At 48.1% G+C, this 13035-nt stretch overlaps 1 protein-coding gene across 2 annotated transcripts in view; it reads left to right on the top strand.

Moving 5' to 3' along the window:
• Nucleotides 1–1730: 1730 nt before the first annotated feature.
• Nucleotides 1731–13035, top strand: part of ITGA6 (integrin subunit alpha 6) — a 70077-nt gene continuing 58772 nt past the window's right edge. For both annotated transcript variants that reach the window (XM_037044454.1, XM_037044455.1), the window contains exon 1: nt 1731–2135. In XM_037044454.1, the coding sequence (XP_036900349.1) occupies nt 1954–2135 (182 nt within the window). In that variant the 5' untranslated portion in view covers nt 1731–1953. The remainder of the gene's footprint in view (nt 2136–13035) is intronic.

Raw genomic sequence — 13035 nt, 5'->3', positions numbered from 1 at the left:
TTATCATATGTTCCAAGATTGAATCTGAACCTGCTGCACCCCACTTTAGGTTACACTTGACCGGAGTTATTGACTAACAGAGAAGTTACCTGACTATGCTGAGGGCCTCACTCTGGCAGCTGTTACCACTTACAGACCATTGATGATGTTCCAGTGCCTTTTTTCTGTAGCACGGGCTGCTCCCCTAGTACAAATACCTGTTGAGGTGAAAGGTCATGCTATACCCACCCCAACGTGCACACACAGAGCTCCAGCTCTTTCCTGGGACTGATCTCTGCTTCTGTTTCAAGTGCAGGGATACCAGGAGCTTTCAGCTTAGCCCTTCTTAGTCTTTTCTCTTTTTAATCCTATGGAGCCCCTTTGGCCATGCTGCTGATGACCACAGACCCATTTTCAGAACAAGACTTTTAAATGCATAAAATAAAATACATGAAAACCAATTTTATTGAAATACAGTTAAAACAATGTTTAAAATTGTACGGCAGCAATACACGTATTTTTAAATTGACAAATGACGTAAGATCCAGCTGAGGGTCTAGCTAATAACTGCTGTAATTTATTTGTGACAACTGAGACATGATGTAAAAAACCTGTGGGTTCTACTGGAGACTAAGTCACAGACAGATACTTTAACCCTACTGTGACTGTGGGATATCCTTCATTCAGAACAAAAGAAAATGCTAAATGTCACTTAGAGGTTAGTGAAAGTAAAAATGTACATTTTTTTTGTCATCCAAATTCACAGTAACCTCGAATTTTCTTTCCACTAGTTAAGATCCACTACAGGATAAAGTTGCCCCACGGGTCAACACCTCAGTGGAGGCCTCACCCCAAGTCCTGGAGGCAGGAGCCTTAGGCCACCCACACAGAGCGCAGCATAGCCTCTGGGCAGGGAGGTTCTTCCAACTAGTCCTGGGAATGTGGGGGCAGGGAAGAAGGTCCCCTGAGCTTCCTGGGTACTGCTTTAAACAACTTATCCTTTACTGTTGAGGGGCTTCTCCGCCTCAGAACATCTGAAAACCAAGTTTTAAATTGCTGACACCCGTGTGACTTCTCCCACAAGCTCTTTTCACCTGGCACAGATCCTTGGGTGCTCTGGGCTAAGGCGGAGGTTCAGCTTTTTCATCTGCAGGAAGAAAACACCCATCACATAGGATTGTTAGGAGGAGTAAATGAGATAATAGCGGTGAGCTGTAGGTTGTACAGTACTATCGAAGTGTGTACTATTATGATTTTTGAAGGCCTAGAACAATTTATGCAGCTCTGTTCCCCAAGTATCTGGCGGCCTGCGTTGTAAGCGCTCTATAAACACTTGTGGAATGAATTAAGTCTGCATTTACACGTGGGCCTGGGTCTGCAAAAACACGCTGCTGAAGGCGACTAGGGCCGGCACCTCACCAACACTCCTTTACTAACAGGTAGTAAACGCTTTTCTGGCTCTTTGCCGAATGGCAACCTCAGTTTACGTGCTTATTTCCCGGAGGACCCCCAGGATGGCACCGCTCGTCCCAGAGCTCCTTTGCTTGCCTTTCACGCCGCTGCTTCCGGACCAGTTTAGGGGCGGCGGGAGTGGCCAGGGGTGGACCCAGGAGGGCAGCGCCCCGAGGTACCGCAGCCAGGCCCGCGGGGAAGGTGCGGACTGCAGGCCGCGGCTGGCGCGCAAGGAGGGGCCCGAGGGGTGGGGAGGGGCGGGGCCGGCGTCCTCGTCACTTGATAAAACGCCTGCTAGTCTCCAGAGAACAACGGGCTCATTCAGCGGTGGGGAGCTGCCGGCGAAGGGGAGCGGCTAGGCAGAGAACTCGACTTGTCCTCATCTCGGGGGTGGGGCCGGACGCAGTGGCGAGAGGAGACGAAGGCAGCCGCGGTAGCTGCAGTCTCGAACCCGGCCCTTAGCGCAGGGCGGCCGCCGCACCTCGCAGCTCCCCGCTCCCTTCCCCGTGCGCCGGCCCTCCCATGGCGGCCGCGGGGCAGCTGTGGCTGCTCTACCTGTCCGCTTTCCTCCTGTGCCGGCTCGGCGGCGCCTTCAACTTGGACACCCGCGAGGACAATGTGATCCGGAAAACTGGGGATCCCGGGAGCCTCTTCGGCTTCTCGCTGGCCATGCACTGGCAGCTGCAGCCCGAGGAGAAGCGGCTGTGAGTTCCCCGACTTTTCCCACCCCCACCCGGGCGCTGGCCCTCTAGTTCCCGCCGGTCGGCCCTGCCTTGCCCCTCGGCTGCTGGCCCGGGACTCCGCCGCTCTGCGCGCTGGACCCCGGCCCCGCTTGGCGCGGCGCCTTCCCACGTTCAGCCCGGGCAGGGGGCGAACCTGAGAGTCGACCCCTGCAGACCGCCGCCTCTGTGCCAGGCGGGACTGTTGGTCTTGGGAGAGTTTACTTTTCTTTTCTTTTTTTTTTTTTTTTAGCAAAGTACTTTGCGGCGGTCCTTTCCTCCGGGCATGTTTGTTAGGAACCCGGCAGGTGGCACGCTTCGCTGAACTTCACGTGTGTGTTTGGGGCGGCGGTGACGTGGGCTCTAGGGTCGCTGCATTGCTGCTGTGGAGTTACCGGGAGTGTTCCAGGAAGATCCCAGGCCTTTTCCAAACTCGCGAAACACTCCGTCACCCCGCAGACTCGCGCGCCCCGCAGAAGTTGTAGTCACTTTCCCTCGTGTCTTGCGCGGCTCTCCCCATAGGGCGGGCGCTCCTGTGCAAGATACTTTTAACACCTCCTTCCTTGAAAAACTAAAAAGATGGAACTAAGCACCTGTTCTCGGGACTAGATCAGCAGAGAAAACAAACCCCTCTGAATGGTGTGCCAGTCCCCGCCCCTGGCCCATGGCTCAAAGCGCCCGACAACACCCGCTACCCTCTGGGCCCCTGCATTAGGCAGGCCCAGCCTAGGGGTGAAAGCGACATGTCCGGTCTGGGCTGGTGCTTTGCAAGCCACGTTTGGAAGTGACACCCTCCCCCCCAAAGCATAGCGGGGCCGTCCCCAGGAGAAAGTGGAGACCAGCACTCTGCTTTTCTTTCTTAGATAGTGTTTGGTTTCCACATAATGAAATTATTTAGGTTGAGGAGGGGTGTTGGGGAGCTTAGTCGACTTAATCGCAGTGGGGCTGCATTCTTGATCTGTCCTACCAAAAAATAAACTTACCAAAGTCTCCCCCGCCCCCCCCCCCCGGCCTTTAGTTGAATCGAAGTTCTTCCAGGACCAACAGAGTGGAGAAAGCAAAGTGCAGCCAGTCATGAGAGGACTTTGTGTTTATGAGAGTCGAATGGGATTTTAGAGCTGGAGATAAACCCCATTGATTTCAGCAATTAAGAACTTTGGAGTGGGTGAATATTGTGGGGCCCTGAATGTTAGAATTTTTTTATAACACCTGCTAGTTAAGCAAAGGAATTAGTTGGGGGTAGGGAGGCTGCTAGCAGGTGGTCTGCTGGCTTGGCCAGCTGCTTGTATTCTGCTTTGAAAAGAATTGTTAATCTGTAAATCTGAAATAAAAGGTCATTTCTGTTCACGGATGACAGTTAGTGTCTCTGAATACTTAGGAGTGCCTAGACGTGCGTCTACTCACATGGAGAATCTGAACTTAGTGCAGAAATGAGTGGGCCAGCAGAGGGAATACACTCTCGTTGGCATTCTCTGTGCACCAGGTGCCCACTGGAGCTTCCTTGGAGTTCTTGTTCAAGCAAACATCGTGAGAGGGAAGTACTGGGGCAAGAACATACCCTTGGGATGGAGATGTGCAAAATGTGGTTTTAGCTAGGAATCTCTGTTGCCACTAAGGTTAGCGGCATGCTTGCTAAAACTTGCTACTGTTGGTGGACCTCTCTGCTATTAGAGCTTCTGCAAGTCCTCCCAAGGGTGAGAATAAGCCTGTGTTGGGGGTGTGATGCCTTCTAGATTTGCTGTTCTGGGGAGTTGACAGAAGGACCCACCAGCCCCTCAGATATGGAGAGACCCACTCTGCAGGGACTGGATCTTTCCCTAGAGCTTGGGGGATGGTAGCAGACTCCAGGGGCCTGTGGTTTATGTGAAACGCCCACTGCCCACACCCCTTCTCTTGGTACCGTGTTCTAGCTTTAGGACCAGCCTTGTCCTGCTGGGATAATTAGCACGCGCGGCACACAGGCCATACCTACATTCGTTTTTGTCTTTGTCACCCAGGATGTGGGTGTAAATAACAGCCAGTGAGGTGTGGACCCCACTGGTCCAGGCTCCTAAACTCTGCACTCGCTGGAGACCTTGAGGTCAAATTCTCAGCCACTTAGTTGCTGCTGTTTTACTTTAAACTTTAGTTTCTTTATCTGTAAAATGCAGATATTACTGTTCAATTGCATGAGGATAAGAAATAACATGCAAAGTACTTAATTCCTGATTGACCTGGGTGCTTGCTGATTGAATGGTAGCTGTTAATAGTGATAAACTTAGAAGTAGTAATTAAATTCCTACTGTGTGCCAGCTACTGTACAGATGTTAAACATTCTGTGATTCTAAAGTGCCAAAGAGTAAAGCCAAGGGTTGCTGTAGTTTGGGTAATTGATGTTTTAAACTGTTGGTCACATTTATGAAACCCATTTTCAAAGCAGTTTACCATATTTTGCTGTGTAGAATGCAGTTTTTTGCCCAATTTTTTGAGGGAAAAATAAGGATGCATATTATATATACATGGGTAGTAAGTACATCTATATAAATTATAAATTCTTTTACTTGTGCTAGGTGTTAAAAATGTAACTCTAGAAAGCAATAATGATATCCGTATGTTCAAAAATAAATGCTAAAATTCATTTATAATATAAAAACAACTATCAGGTATAAGTAAATAAATGAATTAAAAATTAAAATGAAAGATTTTAACAATACTTATTTCTTTTTAGAGAGAGAGGATGGGAAGAAGAAAGAGTGGGAGAGAAACATCAGTGTATGGTTGCCTCTCATGTGTCCCCCACTGGGGACCTGGCCTGCAACCCTTTGCTTCGCAGGCCTGCACTCAACCCACTGAGCTACACCAGCCAGGGCTAAAATGAAAGATTTTTTCCCTGAAAGTTTGGGCCAAAAACATGGGGTGCATTATACATAGGAACACATTATACACAGCAAAATATCATAACTTTAATCTATCTTGTTTAGATTTACAACAAAAGAAAATTCAGTGAATGAGGGACTTTCCATTAGAAGTAAAATACCAGAGATATGTGGGAATAGCAGATGAATGCACTATTCTAGAAACCACCATAGATTTTCCTGGGTTAAACTTTTGATACTGCTTTAAGTATGTAATAATATCTTAAACTCTAGTGAAAATTTTATAATAGAATAATACTGAATCTGAGAGTCTTAAAACATTGTGTGTTCCTAAAACTTTCAGGACTATAAAACTGAACTAGAGACTAAAACTTCACTCAGGTTTTTAGGCTGTGTATCAAAGAAATCTCAGACTCCAGAAGATTCTGAGATGGGTGGCTGAGTTCCTGAGGTCAGGGTCTGAATGGCTTGGACTCTCATTTCTCTTAGGTAGTTAAGGTTGAGTCACACACCGCCACGCCCCACCCCCAACCCCCAGGTAGAAGTATGGGATGACATCTGTGGGTATACCCATCCTGTGAATCATCACTCTTAGCTGTTCTGGGAAGTGATGGCCTTAGGTATGACCGTAGGGCAGAATCTAGAACAGGGAGAGCTGTAAGTAATACTCTCCTGGAATAATTCTGGATTTATCTCAGTGTGGGCAGGGGGGTTACTTTCTGGTCACCAGTATCTTCTGGGCGCCCCAGGCCCACTGTGTGACTCTTCTGACCCTGTGGTATTTGTTCTTGATTTTTCTCAGCATTGCAATGCTCTCACTTGTAAAATCGTGTTTACTGAACTAGAGATCATCTAGTCTAAGTGAAAGTTTTAGGAGCACACAATGTCTAACTTGTTCTCTCTAGTCTAACTGGTTCTCTTTGTAGATGAAGAGGCTGAAGCTGAAAGTTAAGAAATGCCTTAAGTCTCACAACTGCTTAAGCAGAATATTAAGACTCTGGGTTTGAACTTGATGTTTCTGATTCATGTTTATACCATCTCTAAAAGGAAAATTCAGAAATGGCCTTCAGACCTAGAGAAATTGGCCAGCATGTGAGTTTTGGAAATGCACTATGTTATGTTGATTTATTAAATTGCTTCCCATATAGGTCAAGGCTATCTATTTAAATATCTGTGCTTGGACTTTCTTCCTCTTGGCCCTTAATTTCAGCTTGCCTTGGATCAGCTTCTTCGTCTCTCCTCCTTTGCCCGTCACCACACCCCCTTCTTGGATAAAAGCCCATTGAGCAGTGACTGCAGCTAGCCAGGGACCACAGCTGTCTTCAGGAAGCGCACCTGAGCACTCACTTCCTTTGACTCATTCAGAGTGCCCTGTGGCCCAGGGCCATTGAGGGACTGCTTGGTCACTTAGAGTCCTGGGAGTGGACAAAGAGCCAAAATGGGCAGGGGCACTTTGAGATCTTAGGACTCTGCAAGGAAACAGAAACAAACAGGTTTAATTTTTACACGAACAGTTTAAGTGATGACTTAGGGTTGAGAAAAAAGGTCAGAGTACTCACATGGTATGAATAATTTACTGAGAAAATCAGGTTACATGCTCAAATAATATTCCATTATTGTAAAGAAGCCATTACTCTGTTTTTAGCTGTGTAAATCTCTATTTTAGTATAACAATAATATTGATTTAAGTTTTTGTAGCCAAATTGTGCTGGAACTATGGCATATGGCACCCTTAGGACGTTGGCTCAACTTCCAGGTCAGCCCATGTTAAAAAACATAATCCTATCTCAAGAACCAGTGTACATTTCTCTTTGAAAGTCTTTGTAGCCCAACCTACACTCACTTTCTTCTTTCTCTGAATGTCTGTAGCAATTAGTATCGTGTCATCATGTGACATTTCTAATGGTTTTCTGTTTAACTGTTGTTCTCTACCATTTTTTGAGGATAATCCAATCTCTCCCAACTATATTATATGTTATGTGAAGGCAGGGGTCTTCTGTTCGTTTCTTTGCCTGATGGTACCTAGTGTATGCCTTGCAAATACTATGGAGTTGTATCATACACTCAATTTAACTTGTGAAATCAACACTTCCAGCCAGGTTAGAGAGAGAGAAAGAAATGCTTTTATTTAACCCTTTGCCCTCCCTGCTCAAAAGTAGCAGTTGGTCACTGCTGGCCCCAGGGAAAGGGAAGCTATAGCCATAATGCAAAGAGACACCCAAGATGTTAGTTCTTGGCTTGTGAGTTTTCAAGGGCTCGGGTCCCAGCTAAGGGATTTATTTTCTTGAGTGGTTGTTAATTATACTTGACTTTTGCCTTGAAGGCAGACTTAGGAACTTAACCCCAGAAATACAGGCTGACGTGCCCTGCAGAGGGACTCAGGATTTGTTGGTTGTTAAAACGAGACTAGGTAGAAAAGGATGTCTATAGAATAGACCCTGAAAGCAATCGACAGGTGTGTGGGTGTCAAATGGGAGGAAACATGTGAGGGCAGTTGTGAATGATGGCCAAAGCTTTAGTTAAGGACAGTGAAGGAACCTTGGGTATGTCTGTGTAGCCCGTTAGGCGTAACGGTGGGGAAGCTGCTGACCCCTCCAGTGTTAGCTGTAGCATGGTGGTCTGGGTGGACCATGTGTAAGAACACAGTTCCTGCAGCCTCTCGGGGAGGTGGTCAAGATTTTGCCCTGCAGTAACAGGAACCCTGTTGCTTGTCTTACTCTTCTGTGTTTGGCTACAGTTTTAGAACCAGACAGTGACTGGTCATCAGGGCAAAAAATACAATTCTAGGGTCAGCCCAGATCTGATGCAGTAGGTGTGATCAGGTTCCATTGATGTGATCTAAGGTTCCGTTCTTAAAGTTTTCGAGGTTTGAGCTAAGTGAATGGACTCTTTTTTTTTTTAGTACAGAAGGTGGCATAATATAGTGGATAAGAGTAGACTCCAGACCTAGAGTCTAGATCCCAGCCACAGTGTAAAGCTAGTTAGGATCCAATCCTGCTCTGCCATCTACTAGCTGTGACATGGTGCAGGATTCCTATAGTTTCCTTCCCAATTCCAGTGTGTGAGGGTTTTCCCACATACCACCAAACATTCCCAGACACTAGCTGGGTGTTCTGCAATTTAACTAAATTCTGACACCCTGCCTGGAGATAGCATCAGATTCCCACAGGTTAAGGGCTCATTCCTACAAGTCCACCTTTCCCCCACTTGAGCTACCAATGTAAGTCCAGGTTATGTGATGGACCAGCTATACATTGGAGGTTACCATGCCCCCTCTCCTTGGGTTCAATTAATTTGCTTAAGTGGCTCATGGGACACAGGAAAACATTGTACTTACTAGATTACCAGATTATTAAAATGTGAACTCAGGAATGGCCAGTTGGAGGAGAAGCAGCACAAGGCAAGGAATGAGGCAGGTGCACAGAGCTTCCACGCCCTCTGAGCACATTGCTCTCCCCAAATCTCCATGTGTTTACCAACCTGGAAGTTCTCCAAACGCCATCCTTTTGGGTTCTTGTGGAGGCTTCTTTGCACAGGCATCTTTGATTAAATCATTGACTATTGGTGTTTGAATTCAACCTCTAGCCCTTCTCCCCTCCCCGGAGGTCGAGGTGTGGGGCAGAAAGTTCCAACCCTCTAAGGAAGTGTTTGGCTCTCCTGGCAACCAGCCCTGCCTCTTAGATGCTTTCCTAGAGTCAACTTATTAACATAACAAAAGACCATTTTTAATCACTTAGGAAATTCCAAGGTTTTAGGAGTCCTATCACAGGCATAAACACCAACTATATATTCATTATAAATCATCATCCCCATATATTCTTATACGTCAATACCTAACTTCTCTGGGCATCCCTTTTCTCAGCTGTAAATCAAAGATAATTGTCCCTTTAACTAGTCCTGGCCCAGAGTTAGCACTTTGTGTTTGTGGAGTGAGTGTGGAAACTAAGGCTGTAAGAGGGGAAGTGGTTGTAATTCCACGTCCTCCATGTTTCCTGGCTTGTGTGCTGTGCAGATTCTCAACCTTTAGCAGATATTTGTCTAACTGGCACTTAAAATTGTGAACCTAGAAACTAAATTAAGAGGCTCCTTGTTAATTAGGCCTGGACGGGGATGGGTGGATCAGCTCTCCACCTGTGCTGGTCCCTGTGGGCCCGACGGTCACCTGGTCTGCTCTTTCTTTTCTGTTTGGATAAGCAGGACAACTCTAACTCAGTTTACCTATTCTGAGCTGAGCACGCTTGCAGAGTGACATTTTCACAGGCCACAGTGTAACAGCAGATCCTTCCCACTTCACACACACACACACACACACACCCCGGATTGCAGTGTTGCATGCTGCTGTCACTTCATCTATTCCCAAATTGGCAAAAAAACTTTAGAAAACTTTTAAGTGCCTAAAACCAATGACATGGTGAGGAGGACTGTTCTGAATTAGGGGGAGTGGGGAAAGAGCAACTGAAACAACTGTGGAAGGCAGATGCAGGAGCCGTGGAACCGTGGATGCCTGCTCGCCTGTTTATTTGCCAACTGGCTAGGTACATTCTGCTTGTCATACGATCCAACAGTTACTTTTTTTTTGGAACACCATTTCAGACACAGTATAAGAAAAACCTCTTAGAGGAGTAGGCTTTCTAAGCCTGGGGATAGAGAAATGAAAATAAACTTCAGAATAATTTGAAAGGGGCACCTCGGTTAGTGCTGGAACGAGTACACGAAGCCCGGGGCACTGCCTGTGTACCCAAGGCCTGTGCTTGCTTGAGTGCTGATACCACTGTCACTGCAGTGCCCTTGTTTTGGAGAGGACATTCCCTGGTGCTGGGGTTGTTTGAGCTGTGTGTGTGGTACAAATGACAACACACATTTCAGACCCAGAGGGCAGGAAGCTGCTGAAGTGTGAGTCTCCCAGCCGGTTGACCGTCTTCTCCTGGCAGAGTCAGAATCCCACTCTTCAGAACACACAGCCATTGTGCAGTGCGCCTGTCCTGTCCAACGGAGCAGCTAGAGGAAGTAACGTCCCCTGGAGGCAGGATCCTCATCGAAGCGTGGCAGGCCAGGGGTGTGGCGGAGTGGTTGTCCCCTCGTGTGGGCGGCCCATTCAGCAGCACCGGGAATTTGAAGGTTCGCTCTTCTCGCTGGGGTGGCCTGGGGAAGGCTGAAGGAGAGCCTGCTGAGTTAAATGCTGTGAGGCTCGAGGAAAGATTTAGGGAACCAGCTGGAGAAGTGTTTTAAGGCTCAGAACATGGTAAAAAGCCATTGCAGGTACTGCCTTAGATCAGCCAGTTTAGAGGAAAAGTACTTTCTAAGCCTTGTATTATATTTCAGAAGTGCCATGTCAGTTATAGAGATTAACTGAGAAGGGTTATAAGAGTGTGGAGAGGCACCCTGGGGACCCTGCACTTGGGGACCCCAGGAGGTGAGTGCTGACAGTCATTGAATCCCCAAACTTAGCAGCATCACCAGCCAGAAGCCAGCTGAGAAGTTTTTTCGTTATTAGAGAATAAGAAATTGGTCTTCCGTAAGCTCATTTCTCTCTGTGTACATATGTATAAATGTATATTTTATATTTCAACCTAAAGGAAATAAGGACTTTTAGTCTCACTGGAATATGAGGAATAAGTAAAAACTCGGAGGAAAATGTGCTCTGGACCTGCTAGAGAAATCATAACCAGCTTTTGGGGCTTTTCCAATAGAAGTTGTTAGTTCAACAGGTATTTGTTGATTATTTGCTATGTATTAGGCACTGTTCTATGCTGGAGATATGGCAGCAAACAAACTAGGTAAAATCCTTGTTTAATTTTTGGTGGGTGAGACAGACAAAATAAATAGGATGTTGTATTAGATGGCAGTAAGTTATACAGAGGAAAATAAAGGGGAGAAAGAGGGTAGGGAGAGGAACTGGGTGGGAAGTGATGGGCAATAAGTCCGCCAGGGAAGACCTCACTGAAAAGGTGGAGGCTCGAGTTGTGTCAATATGGGGCGGGGAAGAGCATTCCTGGCGGCAAAAATAGCAAGTGCAAAGGCCCTGAGGCAGAAGTATGTCAGGCATGTTCAGGACCATAAAGGAGGCCAATCGTCTCCTGGGAAGCAGGTTGTATAGGGCCTTAGGGTGATTGAAAGGCTTTGCCTTTTACTCTTGAATGAGCGATGGGAAGCCACTGGAGTGTTCTGAGAAGGGTGTGACGTGTTCTGACTTAGATCTCAAGTAGATTTCTCTAGCTGCTAGATTGTGACAAATAGACCGCACGCGGGCAAGTGTAGATGCAGCGATATTAGTTAGGAGGCTTCTGTCGTGATAGATGAGGAGATGGTGGTTTGGCCCAAGCGATGGCAGGGAAGATAGTGAGAAGTGGTTGGATTCTGGACATATTTTGTGCATAGAGTCAGCAGGGTTTTCTGTGGCCTAGATGTTGAGAGAGGAGGTAGGGGGAGCCTGCAGCGGTTTGACTGGAGTAGCTGGAAGGACGGCACGGGGAGATCAGGATTCAGGGAGCACCCAGGAGGAGTAGGTTCTGGAGGACGGCCAGGAGTTGGACGTCTGGGCGCCCAGCTGGAGTGGCCAAATAGGCAGTTGAACCACAGCCTGACGCTCAGGTGAAAAGGCTGGGGTTGGAGGTACAAGTAGCGGGGCCATTGGTTTCCAGGTCATACGTGGAGTGCGGGGCAGAACAATGGGCGCGAGGCCAAGGGCGTGAGGGACGGAGCTGTGGGGAACCAGCTGGGAGGGGTGGCCGCTGAGGTAGGAGAACCAGGAGCTGTGCTGTCCTGGAAGTGCTCTAGGACTGGTGCCCCTCAGCTGCGTCGCATGGCCCTGGGAACTGGTGCCTGCCGCAGCACCGTGGCGGCCGTGGGTGGCCCTCCCAGAGCACTGGCCCAGAGCCCTGGCAGCAAGGCCAGTTTGGAGTGGGTTGGTGAGAGGATGGAGGAGGGGTTGGGGGGCGGAGCACAGGCATTGCTGAGGAGAACGAGCGCTAAGGGGGAAATGGAGTTGAGGGGAAGTTTCATCTTTTTTGTGTGTGTGTGAAAGATGGGCGAATGTTACAGTGAGCTGGTTGTTTGGTGCAGACTCGGTGGAGAAGGGAAAGTGGATGCGGGAGCGTGGGGAGCTGCTGTGTTGTCTTCCAGCAGGTGGAGGTGGGCCCAGTTGCCAGGTCACAGGGGCACCGATGCGGGCAGGTGGCAGGCTGAGGTTTGTCCCTGGTGGCTCATAATTCCTCAGTGAGTAACAACAGATCATTAGTTCTGAGCTACTCGGTACTTGTGTTGAAGTTTGCCTTGTAGAACTCCGTTCTAGAATTAGAGATGTGGGGATTGAGTCCCATCTTCTTCACATTCTATGGATTTGGCCTTGGGCAAGTGATGTGTCCTGTCGATCAAATGGAGATGCCAACAGCACCAGCCCCTTTGGGTTGTGTGGGTTAAATGTGAGGACGCAGCACAGAGCCCGACTTGTCCCAGGAACATCAGCTCCATTGTTGTGGGTGCCTTAATGTAGAATAGGAATAGAATTCCCTCATCCCAGTTTTTTGTAGTTATCTGGTCTTTACAGCCTGGGGGACAGCAGCCCTTTGGGGGTCACGTGAAGGGTGTGGTTGCCCCATGGGCGGGGCTACTACCAGAACTGGGCAGGTCACAGGCCAATAGGCACTGGAAGCTACCTTGAAGAGAGGGAGGGGAAATGTGGGACTTGGAGGAAGCAAGAAAAAATGGCAACATGTCAAAACCCTCCCAGGGATCTCCAGTTTTTTAAGTTATACTGGCACTACGGAGAACCCTAACTTTTTATTTTGTTAAATTCTTACAAGGCTCGTTTTAGGCATTGAACAAATGCTTCCCATGTGAGCGTGTGTGTGGTTCTAGAACCTAGTACTGTCTTGCATGGCACAGGGTCCATGTGTCCTCCAGGCCTGGTGGACACCAGGGCGTCCATGGGTGGGCCTGTGCTGTGCCACGTGGCCGGGGATGGGGAAGGGGCCCCAGGGCCCTGTCTCCAGCCCCTGGCAGCCTGGTCGGTTGGGGTTGTGATCCTTGCC

Source organism: Sturnira hondurensis, unplaced genomic scaffold, assembly GCF_014824575.4.
Source record: "Sturnira hondurensis isolate 20B ecotype Veracruz unplaced genomic scaffold, ASM1482457v3 Scaffold0004136, whole genome shotgun sequence".
NCBI lineage: Eukaryota > Metazoa > Chordata > Mammalia > Chiroptera > Phyllostomidae > Sturnira > Sturnira hondurensis.
The sequence above is the reverse complement of the archived record's forward strand: the minus strand, read 5'-3'. Positions and strand labels throughout refer to the sequence as shown.